An 18,414-nucleotide genomic window follows, 5' to 3' on the forward strand; every position below is an offset into this window, starting at 1 on the left:
AACTGAAGTATCTTTATTTTTTAATTCCATTCCTTATTTGTTTTGTATGTGTAAGGTGGGTGAATTTTCACTCCGTGTTACTTACTAAATGTTTGCACATGTAATAATGAGAAACAAATTGTACCCCTTTTCCTTTTGCAGGTGTTCCTGTTACCATGGCAAGAAACCTATTGGGCAGTGAGCTCCAGACAGGTCCAAACCAGGTGCTGGATGGGGTAAAGATGCACATCTTAGATCTTTACTGTGAAAGTGACAAACTGAAGCGCCCACACCCGCAAACATTGGCAGAGTTTGAAAAGATACACATAGTAGGAAAAGGTGAGGTCAGGGAACACAAAGGCAATGCTGGATGGAACACAGCAGACCAGGAACTAGTGACATGCAAAGCTCCTGCCATTTTTACAACCTGACGTAAACCTTGCTTTCAATAAAAAGATGTGTGATGTTGAAGAATTATTTTCAGATGCAGGTTTGAGCTTCATCACCAGCTATATGTTTAATTTATAGAGTCATTGAGAGTCATAGAAAGTAATCTAAGAGGGCGGCATGGTGGCGCAGTGGTTAGCACTGCTGCCTCACGGTGCTGAGGGCCCGGGTTCGATCCCGGCCCAGGGACACTGTCCGCGTGAAGTTTGCACATTCTCCTCCACAACCCAAAAGATGCGCAGAGTAGGTGGATTGGCCATGCTAAATTACCCCTCAATTGGAAAAAATAATTGGGTACTCTAAATTTTTTTTTTAAAAGCCATCTAAGACACTGAAGGAGACCAGAAGTAGATGCATTGGTTTTAATTTTCCAAAATTTCCTAGATTCTGGAAAGGTCCCATCAGATTGGAAAACAGTGAATATTCAAGCAAGAAGGGAGAAAGCAGGAAACTACAGGCCTATTAACTTAACACCTGTTGTAGCGAATTTACTAGAATCTATTATTAAGGATGTTTTAGCAGGGCACCCAGAAAATGTCACTGCAATCAGGCAGAGTCAACATGGTTTTGTGAAAGGGAAATCATGTTTGACTGACTTATTGGAGATCCTTGAAGAAGTAGCAAGCAACATGGATAAAGATGAAACTCTAGATGTGCTGTGCTTAGATTTCCAGAAGGAATTTGACAAGATGCCACATAGAACATAGAACAGTACAGCACAGAACAGGCCCCTCGGCCCTCGATGTTGTGCCGAGCAATGATCACCCCACTCAAACCCACGTATCCACCCTATACCCGTAACCCAACAACCCCCCCCCCCCCCCCCCCCCCCCACTTAACCTTACTTTTTAGGACACTACGGGAAATTTAGCATGGCCAATCCACCTAACCCGCACATCTTTGGACCGTGGGAGGAAACCGGAGCACCCGGAGGAAACCCACGCACACACGGGGAGGACGTGCAGACTCCGCACAGACAGTGACCCAGCTGGGAATCGAACCTGGGACCCTGGAGCTGTGAAGCATTTGAAACATCAAATGTTACTGTGCAAAATAAGAGCTCATGGTGCAGGGGGTAATATATTTGCATGGCATATTGTTATTCATCGAAAGGGGAAAGGAATATGAAAATAAGGATGTTTTACTACAGTTGTACTGAGCATAAGTGAGAGCACATTTGGAATATTGTGTATAGTTTTTAGTCTCCTTATTTAAGAATAATCCATTAGAAGCACTTTAGAGAAGGTTCTATTGACTGATACCTGGAAGGTGGCGGTTATCTTATGAGGAAATATTGGACCTGTATCCATTGGGATTTTAGAAAAATGAGGTGATCTTATTGAAACAGTAATAAGATTACATTAAGATGCTGAGGAGACTTGATAGGGTGGATGCTGAAATAATGTGTGCCCTTGTGGAAGAAACTAGAATTAGAGAACACAGTTTAAAAATAAGGGATCTCTCATTTAAGACAGAGATAGAACATAGAACATAGAACATAGAACGATACAGCGCAGTACAGGCCCTTCGGCCCTCCATGTTGCACCGACATGGAAAAAAACTAAAGGCCATCTAACCTACACTATGCCCTTATCATCCATATGCTTATCCAATAAACTTTTAAATGCCCTCAACGTTGGCGAGTTCACTACTGTTGCAGGTAGGGCATTCCACGGCCTCACCACTCTGCGTAAAAAACCCACCTCTGACCTCTGTCCTATATCTATTACCCCTCAATTTAAGGCTATGTCCCCTCATGCTAGCCACCTCCATCCACGGAGATAAGAAGATTTTTTCCCTCTGAAGGTCTTGAGTCATTGGAACAAATGGAAAATAGGAACAGGAGTAGGCCATTTGGCCCTCTGAGCCTGCTCTGTCATTCAATATGATCATGGCTGATTCTCTGTCTCAACACTGGTTCTTTTAGAGTCTAGAAATCTACCTGTTTCCTTATTAAAATATTCAGTGATTTGGCCTCCACAACCTTCTGTGGTGGAGAATTCCATAGGATCACCACCCACTTGAATGAAGGTGATTCTCCTCATCTCAGTCCTAAATAGCCAACTCCGTATCCTGACACTGTGACCCCTTTAGGGGCAGCACGGGAGCACAGTGGTTAGCATTGTGTCTTCATAGCGCCAGGGTCCCAGGTTCGATTCCCCGCTGGGTCACTGTCTGTGCGGAGTCTGCACGTTCTCCCCGTGTCTGCGTGGGTTTCCTCTGGATGCTCCGGTTTCCTCCCACAGTCCAAAGATATGCAAGTTAGATGGATTGGACATGATAAATTGCCCATTGTGTCCAAAAGGTTGGGAGGGGTTATTGGGTTACGGGGGTAGGGTGGAAGTGCGGGCTTAAATGGGTCAGTGCAGACTCAATGGGCCAAATGGCCTCCTTCTGCACTGTATGTTCTATGTATGTTCTTGTTCTCGATCCTCCATCCAGAGGAAACAACATCCCTGTCCCGCCATGTCAGAATTTTATATGTATCAATTGGATCCCCTCTCATTCTTCTAAATTCCAGTGAATACAGATCCAATTGATCCAATCTATCCTCATACGACAATCCTGCCATCTCAGGAATCAGTCTAGCATGCCTTCGATACACTCCTTCTGTGGTAAGTGCACCCTTTCTTGGATAAGGAGACCAAAACTTCACACAGAACTCCAGGTGAGGTCTTACCAAGGCCCCGTACAGCTGCAGTAAGACATCCTTTTGAAGGAAGGTAAATGGCATGTTAGTCTTCATTGCTTACTGCAGCTGTCTTACAGCAGCTGTCTTACTCCACACGGACAGTGACCGAGGTCCGGGATCGAACCTGGGTCCTCGGCACCACTGCGCTACCATGCCGCCCCGTTTCTCCCACTCGCGCCAACTACAAATGGTGTGTGTTGTTGGCATTTGGCAGGTTCGTACTCAACATGTTTGGCTGTATTGTGAAGGCAACTTCCTTGGCTGTCAAGTCCTGGGGTTGGGATCGAACCAGGAACTTCTGGCTCAGACGCAGTGATGGGACCCACTGCTGCACAAGACCTCCCAAGAGTCTTGTCCCATCAGCTAATTTAAACAACTTTTCTTTGCCTAACATATGTAAACCTATCAACCTTCTACACCTCTAACACTTCTCCCCTCAATCTCCTTTGCTCCAAAGTTAACAACCCCAGCTTCTTTTGTAACTAAAATATTTTAACGCGAACCATTCTGGTAAAGCTCTCCTGCACCTCCTCAAGGATAAACCACACCTTGTGTTCAGGTGAAATGCTCGAGCCTGTTTAACCTCTATCACAGCGTTGGGTTTTTCCGTTTGGTGGCCAGCCATGTGGTGGGGTCTGATGGACACCATGATTTATAGTCATGCCAGCAGGAGCGTGTGTGCAATTTTGCCCTTGTGCCAATCACACCAACATTACTGAAATGCTCCACATGGGTAAGCGGAAATAAATGTGACGTGAGTTGTGTGAAGGTTGAAATTTCTATGACATGCAGCAAATATTTGATCAGAGCCCGTGTTCTTTTCCTGGCAGGAGCCTACGGCACAGCAGTTCTCTATCGGAAGAAAGATGATGATTCACTGGTCATATTGAAAGAAATCAATATGCATGAGCTGAACCACATCGAGAGGCAGAGAGCAATGAACGAGGTTTGTGTTTAACTCTGGTGTGTCTGACTGGCTGTGTCATATGCAGCCACAGAGTCACTGGGATAATGGCATGCTGTTAATAAAATGAAGACTTGCATTTATATAGCACCTTTCAAGACCATTGGGCGTCCCAAAGTGTTTTACAGCCAATGAAGTAGTGTTGAAATTGTAAATGTTATAACTAGTAATACAGGAAGCTGTCAATTTGCACAAAGCAAGCTCCCACATCCAGCAAGGTGGTAATGCCCAGATAATCTGTCCATGTGACGCTGATTGAGGAATAAGATTATCCAGGACACCGGGGAGAACTCCCCTGCTCTTCTTTGGAATAGTGACAAATGATCTCTTACGTCCGTGTGAGGGGGCAGTTAGGGCCTCAGTATAACGTCTCTTCCAAAAGATGGCGGGTGAATTCTACGCCACCCCAGCTGCGTGTTCCTCAGCGGCGTGCCGCCACCGGCAGCAGGATTCTCCTTTCCCGCTACCGGCCAATGGGATTACCCATTGTGGCCACTCCACACCAGCAGGAAATCCACGGGCGGGGTTGCACTTCCGGCGGTACTGAGGATCCCGTCAGCGGAGAATTCCCCCCAGCAGCTCCGACAGTGCAGCATTCACTCGTGCTGCACGAGGGGGGCAGTGTTTGACTTTTATGCTGAAGTTCTGGAGTGGAACCTGAACCCACAAACCCCCTGACTCAGATGTGGGAGTGCTGCCAACTAAGCCACAGCCAGTATGGAAGTTAGATTTTCTCACAGCTTTGGGACCCTCATTTTAGGTCTGATTGGGATCCAGAGTCCATACTTAGCAGCAGAGCGCCAGTGTGGAGTTTGCACATTCTCCCCGTGTCTGCGTGGGTTTCCTCTGGTTTCCTCCCACAGTCCAAAGATGTGCAGGTTAGGTGGGGTTACAAAGGGCAGGGGGAGTGGGCCTAGCTTGGGTGCTCCTGCAGAGGGTCAGTGCAGACTCGATAGGCCAAATGGCCTCTTTCTGCGGCTGTAAAGATTCCAAGGATTACATAGATGATGCAACCTTCATTTTGTTTTAAATTTAGAGTACCCAATTCTTTCTTTTTCCAATTAAGGGGCAATTTAGCATGGCCAATTCACCTACCCTGCACATCTTTTTGAGTTGTGGGGGGTGAGACCCACGTACACAGGGGGAGAATGTGCAAACTCCACATGGACAGGGACCCGGGGCCTAAATCAAACCCGGGTCCTCGGTGCCGTGAGGAAGCAGTGCTAACCACTGCGCCACCGTGCGACCTCTTGATGCAACCTTCATTAGGTTATCCTGCTAATCGGCCGCCTCATCTCTCACTTCCATTATTGATTTCCTGTTGCTGCCGGCCCAATCAGAGCTGTGGAGCCTTGGCAGCAATCCAAAGGCTGGTGACCTTGGTACAGCCTGTGAAGCAGCAGTGATCTATTGGAATGGCTGCATACCAGAGAGAATGTGTGGAAACCTGAATACACATGGCAATTCAATACAGGGGAGCTGAAAGGAGAGTTAGAAATCTTGGAAGTGGATCCTTACTCAAAACAGCCGTGGAAAGCCCTGTTTGGAGGATTCTAAGGTTTATGTCTTTGAGAGTGGACTTTGGAAACAATCATGTGATAATCATGTGGGGGGGATTTGACAATAAATCCACAGAAGCTCAATTGGGTGGCATCTGCCTCTCGAGTTCAGGGTGGGGTGTGTCTGACCACAGTTGACCTGTTGGTTTACAGAGATTTTCTTTGTTTACTGAGAACATCACAGCTGTGTTATCCTTAAAATCTGTGACCATTTGTTTGCAAAATGTTTTTTGTCTGGTTTTAAAAGCTAATTGGCAGTCCTATAACTCTGTTTATTCATATTTTTGGGAAAAAACCTAAAAGTTACGTTCGTTTGAGCCAGGGTTCCACACTGAGACCTTCCCGTCCAGTAATAACATCAACTGGCATTGTAACACTCCCGATATTTCCCAGTCTCCAAGCCTGCCACTACAAAACTGGTAAAACTCAGTACATTGTGTCAATACGATATTTATTTGAACCCATGATTTAGTGTGGCTGCGTGCATACAGCTGTTGACCACGTGGTTTTGTTGGGGTAAGTGTGTAGAACTCCTGATCCTGTGGCTCCTTGCTGGTGAACGTGTGCAGTCCCTGGCTCTCTGGTTTTATGTGCGTCGATGTGTAGAGTTCCTCGCATTGCGTTATTCTTTGCTTCTGCTCTGTTATAGGCGAAGGTGCTCTCAATGTTGGATCACCCCAACATAATCAATTACTACGACAGCTTTGAAGAGGATGGAGTGTTAATGATTGAGATGGAATACGCGGATGGAGGAACACTGGCACAGTACCTGGCACAGCAGGTACTTTAAATGGGTATATTTGGGTGGTGAGGGGGAGAGGGTGGGAGGTGGGGAGGAGGGAGGGGGTGATATTTCCAATAGTAAATTGTTTAAGGAGGCTTTTGTGGATGAGAAGGAGCTTTAGTTCTGTTCCTTTTCAAATAATATCATGACATACATGATGTACCGTCAATTACCACGAGACGAGAATGGTGGAACAATCGAGACTTTATTGAACAAGATGTTGTGCCTCCTGTAGCTGGAACCAGAATGGCTGCAGCGCAGGAGAGCACACACTTTTATACACCACCTGCTGGGAGGAGCCAGCAGACAGGGATTTACTGTCGTACTTCTAATATACGGGCAGTGCCGTAATACATATAATATACCACTCGTGGTGTTCACCACAATACATACAACGAGTGAAGGTAATTGATTCTACAGTCCGGAAACATTGCTGCAACCTGAATTGTCTTCTCTAAACTGGAACTTTCCAGCCCTCCATGCCGACGGGATCTTACAGTCCCGTCGAGGGGTGGGGGTGGGGGGGGTGCATTTTGGAAAACTCCAACCAAAGAGTCAAATGCCAGGTGATCTTTATTTTAGAGAACAGCCGGAATATTTGCACATATCGCAAGTCACCATGAAGAAAGATTTCAGCAAAGGTAAGACAGCTGAGCAGATAAAGCTCACAAATATACATCCTCCTCTCTCTTCTCTGAAGTTTCTGTGGAACAACATTGTCTTATTCCTGTTGCTTTTTTTTTTAAATCCTAATCCCGGGCAATTTAATGTGGCCAATCACCTACACCTTTGGCTGGTGGGGGTGAAACCCACGCAGACCCGGGGAGAATATGCAAACTCCACACGGACAGTGACCCGGGTCCGGGATCGAACCCGGGTCCTCGGCGCCACCAGGCCGCCCTACTTCCTGTTGTTAGACTGTGTCAAGAGCAAAGGATGGAGAACAAAGCAAATTGTCCCCTGCACCAAGCCCTGTCCATTTCCCAACAGTTTCTGAATCTAATCCAGTTAATTACACCACAATGCATTGTATATGGAGCCGAGTTTGATGTCTTCTGAAAACCCCAGCCCATTCTCCTCTGGTCCCTTTGCCTAATTCATCCACAAATTCATTCTGAAATGCCATCTGTAAAGTGTTAGTGGCAAGGACCGGAGGATGTTGAATTCATCAAAATGACTGTGGCTTTTTACTGAGGGGTCGGAATGTGTTTCCTGTGATATCCTCCAATCTAAGGAGACTGAAGTTTCTTGATTGGTAAATCCCTTAAGGTGTGACGTCCCTTAATTTGCAGCAAGGATGCTTTCACCATGCTGAATTGGAGGGTGTGTCACACAGCTGCCTGAGCTGATGGTATTCATGTTGCAGGACCAGGAATTAGAAGAGCACCAAATCCTGAACCTCTTTCACCAGATGGTGGCAGCGATTTGTTACCTCCACCAACACAGCGTATTGCACCGAGATCTCAAGACGGCAAACCTCTTCCTCACAAAAGAAGGCAAAGTGAAGCTTGGTGATTTTGGGGTGGCCAAGGTGATGATGACCGGAAGTGAGGCACATACTATATTAGGTGAGATTTCCTTTGACCAACAAATGGAAAGGGAAAGGTGCAGAGGTACGTCGGAGTACGACTAACTTTAGAACAGATGCTGAGAAATGGCTAAGATGTGGACATTTGGTCTTGGATAAGAGTAGATAAGCAAATATGAATAGAAATACTTTGCAGGTGAGGGTAACGGGCAGTATAGATGGAATGGGGCTATGATGGTAGTAATTAAGGCTGATTTACCACACGGAATGCAACATATGCTGCAGTTTATGGTGGTGGGTTCAGGGAGGACTGTGTATTCTGAAGACTGCCAATAACGTTTTGTTGGTTGGAGGAGCATCTTGAAGGCCTGCAGTGTCTTGAGCTCTCGAGAGATATGGGTAACTGGAACAGGATTAAGGCAAGCTGGAGGAGGCGTACATAGAGGGCAATATTCCCCTTTCCCCCAGCTGTCAGTTTCTCGGTGGCGCACCGTTTGCTGGCGGCAGGATTCCCTGCTCATGCCGCTTGTTAATGGGTATTTGCCCATTGAAGACACCCCATCCCACCGGGAAACCTGTGGGCAGCAAGAATCCCAACGACCAGAGAATTCCAGTCATAGAGACCATTAACTGGGCTGGTTTAGCACAGTGGGCTAAACAGTTGGCTTGTAATGCAGAACAAGGCAGCAGCGTGGGTTCAATTCCTGTACCGGCCTCCCTAAACAGGCGCCGGAATGTGGTGACTAGGGGCTTTTCACAGTAACTTCATTGAAGCCGACTTGTGACAATTAGCTATTATTATAGGGGCAGCACGGTAGCATGGTGGTTAGCATAAATACTCCACAGCTCCAGGGTCCCAGGTTCGATTCCCGGCTGGGTCACTGTCTGTGCGGAGTCTGCACGTCCTCCCCGTGTGTGCGTGGGTTTCCTCCGGGTGCTCCGGTTTCCTCCCACAGTCCAAAGATGTGCAGGTTAGGTGGATTGGCCATGCTAAATTGCCCGTAGTGTCCTAAAAAGTAAGGTTAAGGTTAAGGGGGGGGTTGTTGGGTTACGGGTATAGGGTGGATATGTGGGTTTGAGTAGGGTGATCATTGCACGGCACAACATCGAGGGCCGAAGGGCCTGTTCTGTGCTGTACTGTTCTATGTTCTATGTTCTATTGCATCAATAATTGTTTCTTAGTGTACTTCCAGGAATGAGGGAATAAATTGGACGTTACAGACTCCATGAGTATATCTAATGGACATTTTATGTTGTGCAGGTACACCCTTTTACATCTCCCCGGAGATCTGTGAGGGTAAATGTTACAATGACAAATCAGACATCTGGTCACTTGGTTGTATCCTTTACGAGATGGCATGCCGTCAGCGCACATTTGAAGGTAAGATCCATGGAAAAGTGCCAGCTAATTAGCGTTTGAGGAAATGATTTACATTAATGTAGATGGTCTCCAGTAAATTAAAATATGGTTGTTACAGAATGGGGTCAGTTTTTGCAAAGATATTTTGACCATCTTCTTAGGAAACAGTTAGACCCTGAAGAATGGGAAGGTACAAAAATTAATGTGTTCGTATAATGGCCAGTCCTGTCCAGTCCTTGCATTGAAACTCTTGACACTAGTGTCTCCTATTAGGCCGCTGGAGATGATTCTAGTAAGCTCCATCCAAACAAAGGAAATGGGAAAATAAATCATGCATCAGTTGGGGTCTATTAAATGGAATCTGTTAATATTTTGGGCCAGGATTTTAAGTGGTTAGCACTGTGGCTTCACAGCGCCGGGGTCCCAGGTTCGCTTCCAGGCTTGGGTAACTGTCTGTGCGGAGTCTGCACGTTCTCCCCGTGTCTGCATGGGTTTCCTCCAGATGCTCCGGTTTCCGCCCACATGTCCCGAAAGATGCTTGTTAGGTGAATTGGACATTCTATTTTCTCCCTCAGTGTACCCGAACAGGCGCCGGAATGTGGCGACTGGGGGATTCTCACAGTAACTTCATTGCAGTGTTAATGTAAGCCTGCTTGTGACATTAATAAAGATTATTATTAAGTATCAGAATGGATTTTTTTGTCAACATGATTTTGTAGATAGGAGGATAAAGCATCTTGTCATTTGTACACCATTCTCATTGGTGCTCATTCTCTTTGGTGTCTTATAATTGGACTGACCTTTATAAAACATTGTTGTTCCCTTTTTGTGCAGTGTTTTAATTCTTCTGTCACTAGCTTGATCATCTGGTAGCATTCTCACTTCTGAGTCAGATGGGCTGTAGGTCCCACTGCATGTACCTTTACCAGGTAAGCCAGGCTGAGACTGAGGGAGTGATGCATGGTTGGAGCTGCTGTATTTTGGCTGATATGACCTCTCTGTTCAAGTTGACATTAAGGGCCGGAGACCCCGGACCTTCAGCCGCGTGATTCACAATGGCGGTCCGCCGTTCGCTGGCGGCAGGGTTCTCTGTTCCCGCCGCTGTCAATGTGATTTCCCATTGATGCCCCCCAATGCCGCCGATTAACTCGCAGGCAAGTTTACGGCCTAAATGTTCCATGGCACCTTTTGAACAGAAGGTTCGAGTATCCTGGCCGACGACCAAATGGCGGTCATGTTTCTCGGCGTTGGGAATATAAATGGCACAACACAGCTCATGTTCTGCTTTTTTTTCTTACAGGTACTAACCTGCCAGCAGTAGTGAATAAAATCATGAAAGGCCAGTTTGCTCCAATCGCTAATAACTACAGCACTGAGTTTAAAGCCCTTGTGATGGACATGCTTCAAAAAGAGCCGCAGTAAGTTGCAAGTGTCTCTGATTTCCTTGTGATTAGCTGAAGAGAAAACCCTTCCGTGACTGTGATAGTTTTCCTCCCACGCTGTTGCTGATTTCAGTAATCATTTCATCAAGACTGCTCAAGACAGGAGAGAGACTGGAGCCCAGTTAGTCTCATGTCTGTCATTGGGAACATACTGGAATCTATTATTCAGAAAGTGGTAACAGGGCATTTAGAAAATCACGCAGGGCTATCATGGGCTTTATCGAAGAGAAATTGTGTTCGACAAATTCAATAGCGTTCTCCGATGATGTAACAAGCAGGGTGGATAAAGGAAAACCAGTAATTGTGGTGTAATTGGATTTCCAAAAGGTGCTCATCAAGGTACCACTGCACAAGATTAGCGCTCATGTTGCTGGGGGTAATGTATCAACATGGATAGAGAATTGGCTGACTGACAGGGAACGAAGAGTCTGGGAAACGGGTCCCTTTCAGGTTAGCAAATGCAGCTAATGTGCCACAGGGATCAGTGCTGGGACCTCAACTGTTTACAATGTTTAGCAATGTCTTGGACGAAGGGACCAAGTGCGGTGTAGCCAAAATTGCTGACGATGTGAAGACAGGTTGCAATGCCATTTGTGGGGAGGACACAAGGATCAGAGTTTCCAGCTCTCCTCTCCCACAGGTTTCCCCACTGCCAGGGTGGCCAAGCCATTGAAATCTCTGTTCACATCGGCGTGATGGTCAAAACATTCTGGCCAAAGAATTCTCAAAGAGCTGGAGACGGGCTATAGATAAACAGGATAGGATCCCGGCCCCAGGTCACTGTCTGGGTAGAGTTTGCACATTCACCCCGTGTCTGCGGGGGGGTTTCATCCCCACAACTCAAAGATGTGCAGCTTAGGTGGATTGGCCAGGTTAAATTGCCCCTTAATTGGAAAAAAATAATTGGGTACTCTAAATTTATATGAAAAAAAATAGATAAAGAGGATAGAATATAAAAGCAGGTGAGTCTTGATACAACTATCATTGGTGAGACCACATGGGGAGCACTGTGTACAGTTCTGTTGTCCACCTTTAAGGAGAAATATACTTGCAGTGGAGGCAGTTTAAAGTGGTTCACTTGTTTTATTCCTGGGATGAAGGGGTTGGCTTAAATGGAAGGTTTGAGCAGAACAGTGGCACAGTGTTAGCACTGCTGCCTCATGGCGCCAGCGACCCGGGTTCGATTCTGACCTTGTGTGACTATGTGGAGTTTGCACGTTCTCCCCGTGTCTGCGTGGTTTTTCTCCGGGACCTTTAGTTTCCTCCAACAGTCCAAAGACGTGCAGGTTAGGTGGGATTACGGGGTAAGGGCGGGGGGGTGGGCGTAGGCGGGGAGCTCGTTTAGAGGGTCGGTGCAGACCCGATGGGCATAATGGCCTCATGCTGCACTATAGGGATTGTATGGACCTATAAATTAGGGGACAAAAATAAGGGACCTCCTACTTGGAACAAAAATAAGTAGGAAATTCTTCTCTCAGAGGGTTGTTAATCTTTGGAATTCTCTATCCGAGAGAGCAGTAAAGGCAGTGTGAAAAAGGTTTTTGATCTACCTGGGAGTCGAGGGTTATGGGCGGCAGACAGGAATGCAATATTGAGGCCACGATTAGATCAGCTATGAATAGTGGAATAAGCCCCAGAGTTGCGCTGTACCATGGGGCCAGAACCCCAGTCAGTAGAGGTGTCTGGCGAGTCAGTGGTTAGCAATGTCAAAGAATCTTGTATTGATGTCAGATCTACGATGCAGCTCAGAACCAAAATATGGAAGATCCCTGCAAGGGATCTGCATCAGTAAGCCCCGCACAATAGCACGTTAAGCGTGCTGCCCTAGTGAGGAAACTACTTCACTGTCAGATCTTTCTGCAGAGACATTGGGTGGAATTTTCCAGGTTTTTTTGTCTCAGGCGAGAAAAGGAGTGGACAACATACCGGATGTACAGCCGCTTTTCTCACCATATTTTCTCAGTTAGAAGAAGGAAATGCTGGAGGCACGTCCCACACCGTCAAGCCCACTCAGTCGGCAACGTCGGCCTTCCAGAGATTGGGGCGCCCTTTTTTAAAAAATATTTAGAGTACCCAATTATTTTTTTTCCATTAAAGGGGCAATTTAGGGTGGCCAATCCACCTAACCTGCACATCTTTGGATTGTGGGGGCGAAACCCACGCAGACATGGGGAGAATGTGCAAACTCCACACGGACAATGATCCAGGGCCAGGATTCAAACCTGGGTCCTCAGCACCGCAGTCCCAGTGCCTAACCACTGGGCCACATGCCGCCCCGGGGTACCCTTTGTAAAGGTCTAGCTGATCTCCTGTACTAAACATTTTAAAAATACAGAACCCCCTTCCATGGGCACAGAGACCACCCACAAGGACCCAGGGAAACCCAACTCCTGCTCTCCCAAGGACACCGGGAACACTCCCTGTGAACAAGGGGAAACTCCCCACCGTGCTCTCCCCGGAGGAAGTCCTCGTGTCAAGTGGCAGTGTCCAAGCATGTCCCTCTCCACCCCGGGGGCTGTACTTACTTGTGGACCTCCTCCTTGGTTTCTTCGCCTGGCTCACATTGCAGCAGCCCTGTTGGAAATCCCAATGTCGGGGTGTGATACAGCAGGGAAGACCGCTAATGAGATTTAAATGTATTTAAATGTGGTCCCAGACATTGCTGGGTGGGAACCAGATTATACCGATGATGGGGGGTAGGGAGGACAGAGCAGGAATGATCACGTCACAAGATCCTGCCAACGAGGTTCTTGCTTTTTGCTTCTCACGGAATTTTGCATCCAACCGGCGAAGGTGGAACATCTTGGCCATTATTAAAGATGAGATTGCGGAGTACTTGGAAGTGTATGATAAATTAGGTGCGTGTCAGCAAGGCTTTGTCAAGGGAAGGTCATATTTGACAAATCTGAGAGTTCTTTGAGGAGGTAACAAGGAAGTTAGACAAAGAAGAACCAGTGGACATGATCTATTTAGTTTTCCAGAAGGCCTTTGACAAGGTGCTGTATTGGAGGCTGTTAAATAGATTAAGAGCCCATGGGTGTTAAGGGTAAGATACTGGCGTGGATTGAGGATTGGCTGACTGGCAGAAGGCAGAGAGTGGGGATTAAGGGGTCTTTTTCAGGATTGCAGCCGTTGACTAGTGGTCTGCCTTAGGGTTCAGTATTGGGACCACAACTTTTCGCAACATACATTAATGATCTGGAAGAAGGGACTGAGGGCACTGTTCCTACATTTGCAGATGATACAAAGATATGCAGAGGGACAGGTAGTATTGAGGAAGCAGGTGGCCTGCAGAAGGATATGGATAGGCTAAGAGAGTGGGCAAAGAAGTAGCAGATGGAATACAATGTGGAAAAGTGTGAGATTATGCACTTTGGTATGAAGAATGGACGCATAGCCTTTTTCTAAATGGGAAAATGCTTAGAAAATCAGAAGCAGAAAGGGATTTGGGAGTCCTTGTTCACGATTCTCTTAAGGTTAACGTGCAGGTTCAGTCATCAGTTAAGAAGGCAAATGCCATGTTAGCGTTCATGTCAAGAGGGCTAGTATACAAGAGCAGGGATGTATTTTTGAGGCTGTATGAGGCTCTGGTCAGACCTCATTTGAGCAGTTTTGGGCCCCGTATCTAAGGAAGGATGTGCTGGCCTTGGAAAGGGCCCAGAGGAGGTTCACAAGAATGATCCCTGGAATGAACAACTTGTCATATGAGGAACGGTTGAGGACTCTGGGTCTGTACTCGTTGAAGTTTAGAAGGATGAGGGGGGATCTTATTGAAACTTACAGGATGCTGCGAGACCTGGATAGTGTGGATGTGGAGAGGATGTTTCCACTTATAGGAATAACTAGAACCAGAGGACACCATCTCAGACTAAAGGGACGATCCTTTAAAACAGAGATGAGGAATTTCTTCAGCCTGAGAATAGTGAATCTGTGGAACTCTTTGCTGCAGAAGGCTGTGGAGGCCAAATCACTGAGTGTCTTTAAGACAGAGAAAGATAGGCTCCTGATTAATAAGGGGACCAGGGGTTATGGGGAGAAGGCAGGAGACTAGGGATGAGAAACATATCAGCCATGATTGAATGGCGGAGTAGACTCGATGGACCAAATTCTTTCTTATGGTCTAATGGCTGAAGTGGCAATGTCTTCACTTTTGCAGTTGGTGTATAGAGGCTACTGGTCAGTTTTCTTTGTAATTACAGTCACTGTAATTATTGTAGGAAAGATCAGTTGGTTTCATCTCATTTATCTCTCTCTATTTCATGTGATATCTTCCTTGTGCTGTTTCTCTCCTGAATTTAGCAACCCCACGATCCAAGTGGACCGAAAAACCTCACTTGAAGGGAACGCAGGACCTGGAATTGGCTCGGAGATGATTATCTGCTATATCTCTGACCTGCATTTCCTTCACGGATTGCTGAATCTGTTTTCTGCAGTCTCTTACACTGTTTTATTCTTTATTCTCACTCCAACGTGCCACCTCTTTTCTTCCCTCTCTCTCTGTCCTGCCTAGCTGTCTCCCAGGGTTAGTATGGGGGGGATCTCCACTGAAACTGAGCTCCTGTCTTTCACCCGGGGCAGGTATCGACCCTCTGCTCATGAGCTGTTGCACCTTCGTCTCCCTGAAGTGATGGGAAAATATGAAGACACTCCAGACTATGAGGAAGGGCCAGAGATGGGCTTTCAAAGCGGCCTCAGTCAAAGGAGGAATGGGTGCACAGCACTTTACCACTTATGCCTGTCCGATCTGGAACTTTGTCCCGTTGAAGGACTGCCTTCAAAGATTAAAGTTATACAGGTAGGTGTAATTGAAACATTCCGAATGATTTTACGGTAGCATCCATTATCCATACATCGAAAACTAAATGCAGCCCAAATTTGAACAATGATTAGGCAGCTATGCAGTTAATTTGTATGTCACTAAAGCAATGTAATGTTATAGGGTGATAAATATTAGCAGGTAAGAAATCAGGTGTACGAGAGTTGACAAATGGAGAAACAGCTGAGTATTGTAGACGATAGCTAGCCTAGGCTTTGGCTATTGTCTTGTAAGTAGGCCTTCCAAGGGCCGAACGATGGCTCGGTGGTTAGCACTGCTGCCTCGAGGAACCGGGTTCGATCCTGACCCTGGGTCACTGTCCATATGGAGTTTGCACATTCTCCCCGTGTCTGCTTGGGTCTCACCCTTACAACCTAAAGATGTGCAAGGTAGGTGGATTGGCCAGGCTAAGTTGCCCCTTAATTGGAAAAAACGAATTGGGTGCTCTAAATATATATTTTTTAAATGCAAGTAGGCCTTCCGCATATAATAATCATAATTGTCACAAGTAGGCTTACATTAACACTGCAATGAAGTTACTGTGAAAAGCCCCTAGTCGCCACACTCCGACACCTGTTCGGGTACACAGAGGGAGAAATTAGAATGTCCAAATTACCTAACAGAACGTCTTTCGGGACTTATAGGAGGAAACTGGAGCCCCCGGAGGCAACCCACGCAGACACGGGGAGAACGTGCAGACTCCACACAGACAGTGACCCAAGCCGAGAATCGAACCTGGGACCCTGGAGCTGTGAAGCAATAGTGCTACTGTTATGGGCTAGGGTTTAGAGAACCCCAAAATTATCATGGAGTTCACCTGACCCACAACTTTTCATAGATTGTGGTTATGAGGAGCACACGGGCCTACTTTACAGCTGTGATGCAACAGAGAGTTAAAGTACTTTTAAATTGAAACAATGTTTATTTATGAAACCAGCTAACACTTTATAAACCCACAGTAAACATCTTAACAACTATCAACATCAATAAATCCCCCAAAGAATACAGTACTCTCTAAGTAACTCTTAATCTTTCCTTGTAAAGGTCTCTATTTTCTCAACAAGACATCGTTTTTACGGTAATAAAACTCCGGTATACACTCAGATTCCTCTTCCGTATGTGCTTTCTGATACATCCGTTTTATCTCTATATCTTTCTGTTGTAACTCCGCCAATTTTCCTGAACTAAAAATATGTGCCTCCACCTGTTCTTGTTCTTTTTCAACCATCTCATTAAAAATCGTTTCTGATAATTGCACTTCAACTTCATCTTCACTCTCTGATTTCTCCTCTTGTCTTAACCTGTGACTTTGCAACCTTGTTACTACACAATCCAGAAAAATCCCAGGATATTCGTCCTTCAACACTTCGGTTGTCTGATTTTCCACTGACTTATCAACCACAGTAGGCATCACTCCCATCTGCGATCCAGCTATATCATAAACTGTATTCCTGGACAAGATAGTTTCTCTATTACTCCTACTATCACTACTCTTCACTGGACTTTCCAACCTTACCTTATATAATGGAACATTACTCTTCTCACCCTGAATTCCACATATTCCCACCTTTTTCTGGCAATATTCTTCCCAAACTACATAACTCCTCATCTCTTACCATTAAAGATTGACTAGCTCCCGTCTCTCTTAAAATTTTGACTTCTTTACCTGCTCCTCCTGATACACATGAGTAAACCTTACCCACACAAGTAAATTCTTTAAAGAGGTCTGGCACCTCCTTATCAATCGCTCTTGATCAGGCTGTACAATCTTTTGCACCTCCTTCGCTTCACTTGGGCTTTCCTTTACCACTTTAACAAACCCCACTGTTTGAACCTGTTTTACCACATCAGCTTCCCAGTGCTTTTCTTCAACCACCAACACTGTGACTTTACATGGCCTAGTTTATTACAGTCAAAGCATTTGAAACTTTCCATTTCTCTTTCACCCTCTTGGATTTCCTTTTTAATCTGAGGTAAACTCCCCTTATTATCTCCCATCAGATCACCTTTACCTTTATCACTTGAGTATTTATCTTTTCCCCAGTTTCTACCCCTCACAGGCTGAAACTGATGTTGGAAACCAAGCTTTGATTTATGAACTAATTCATATTCATCTGCCATTTCTGCTGCTAACCTCGCAGTTTTAACCCTCTTCTCTTCCACATGAGTTCTCACTACATCAGGAATTGAATTTTTAAACTCCTCCAAAAGTATAATTTCTCCGAGAGCTTCATACATTTGGTCTATTTGCAAAGCCTTTATCCACCTATCAAAATTGAGTTTGATATTTTCAAACTCCATGTATGTTTGACCAGGTTATTTCCTTAAATTTCTAAACCTTTGTCTGTAGACTTCAGGCACTAGTTCATATGCACCCAATATGGATTTTTTCACCTCCTCATACGTCCCAGATACCTCCTCCAGTAGTGATGCAAATGCTTCACTCGCCCTACCTACCAGCTTTGTTTGAATCAGTAACACCCACATCTCCGGTGGCCATTTCATTTGATTAGCCACCTTCTCAAATGAAATGAAAAAGACCTCCTTCTCAGCAAACCTTGGCTATGCTTGGATATTTTTAAATAGATCCCCACCAAGCCTTTGTTTATGACACTCTTTCTCACTGTCCTCATCACTATCCTCCAACTGTACGTTTGCCATTACGTTCGCCAATTTTAACTGACTGCCATGTTTCTTTGCCATTTTCTGATGTTCAAACTCTCTCTTTTTCCCTTTCCTCTCTCTTTTTCCCTTTCCTCTCTCTTTTTCCCTTTCCTCGTTCTCTTTTTCCCTTTCCTCGCTCTCTTTTTCCCTTTCCTCTCTTTTTTCCCTTTCCTCTCTCT

The 18,414-nt window shown here is 45.7% G+C and overlaps 2 protein-coding genes across 2 annotated transcripts in view; both read left to right on the top strand.

Moving 5' to 3' along the window:
• The window catches only part of LOC119974859, a 46,371-nt gene extending 40,258 nt beyond the window's left edge, over positions 1-6,113 (top strand). Inside the window, exons 3-5 of the mRNA XM_038814174.1 lie at positions 142-318; positions 3,949-4,064; positions 5,889-6,113. Of these exons, the coding sequence (XP_038670102.1) occupies positions 142-318; positions 3,949-4,064; positions 5,889-6,113 (518 nt within the window). The remainder of the gene's footprint in view (positions 1-141; positions 319-3,948; positions 4,065-5,888) is intronic.
• The window catches only part of LOC119974861 (serine/threonine-protein kinase Nek8-like), a 100,958-nt gene continuing 88,053 nt past the window's right edge, over positions 5,510-18,414 (top strand). Inside the window, exons 1-6 of the mRNA XM_038814176.1 lie at positions 5,510-5,640; positions 6,291-6,422; positions 7,792-7,993; positions 9,215-9,334; positions 10,614-10,731; positions 15,334-15,550. Of these exons, the coding sequence (XP_038670104.1) occupies positions 6,306-6,422; positions 7,792-7,993; positions 9,215-9,334; positions 10,614-10,731; positions 15,334-15,550 (774 nt within the window). The 5' untranslated portion in view covers positions 5,510-5,640; positions 6,291-6,305. The remainder of the gene's footprint in view (positions 5,641-6,290; positions 6,423-7,791; positions 7,994-9,214; positions 9,335-10,613; positions 10,732-15,333; positions 15,551-18,414) is intronic.

Source organism: Scyliorhinus canicula, chromosome 12, assembly GCF_902713615.1.
Source record: "Scyliorhinus canicula chromosome 12, sScyCan1.1, whole genome shotgun sequence".
NCBI classification, from domain to species: Eukaryota; Metazoa; Chordata; class Chondrichthyes; order Carcharhiniformes; family Scyliorhinidae; genus Scyliorhinus; species Scyliorhinus canicula.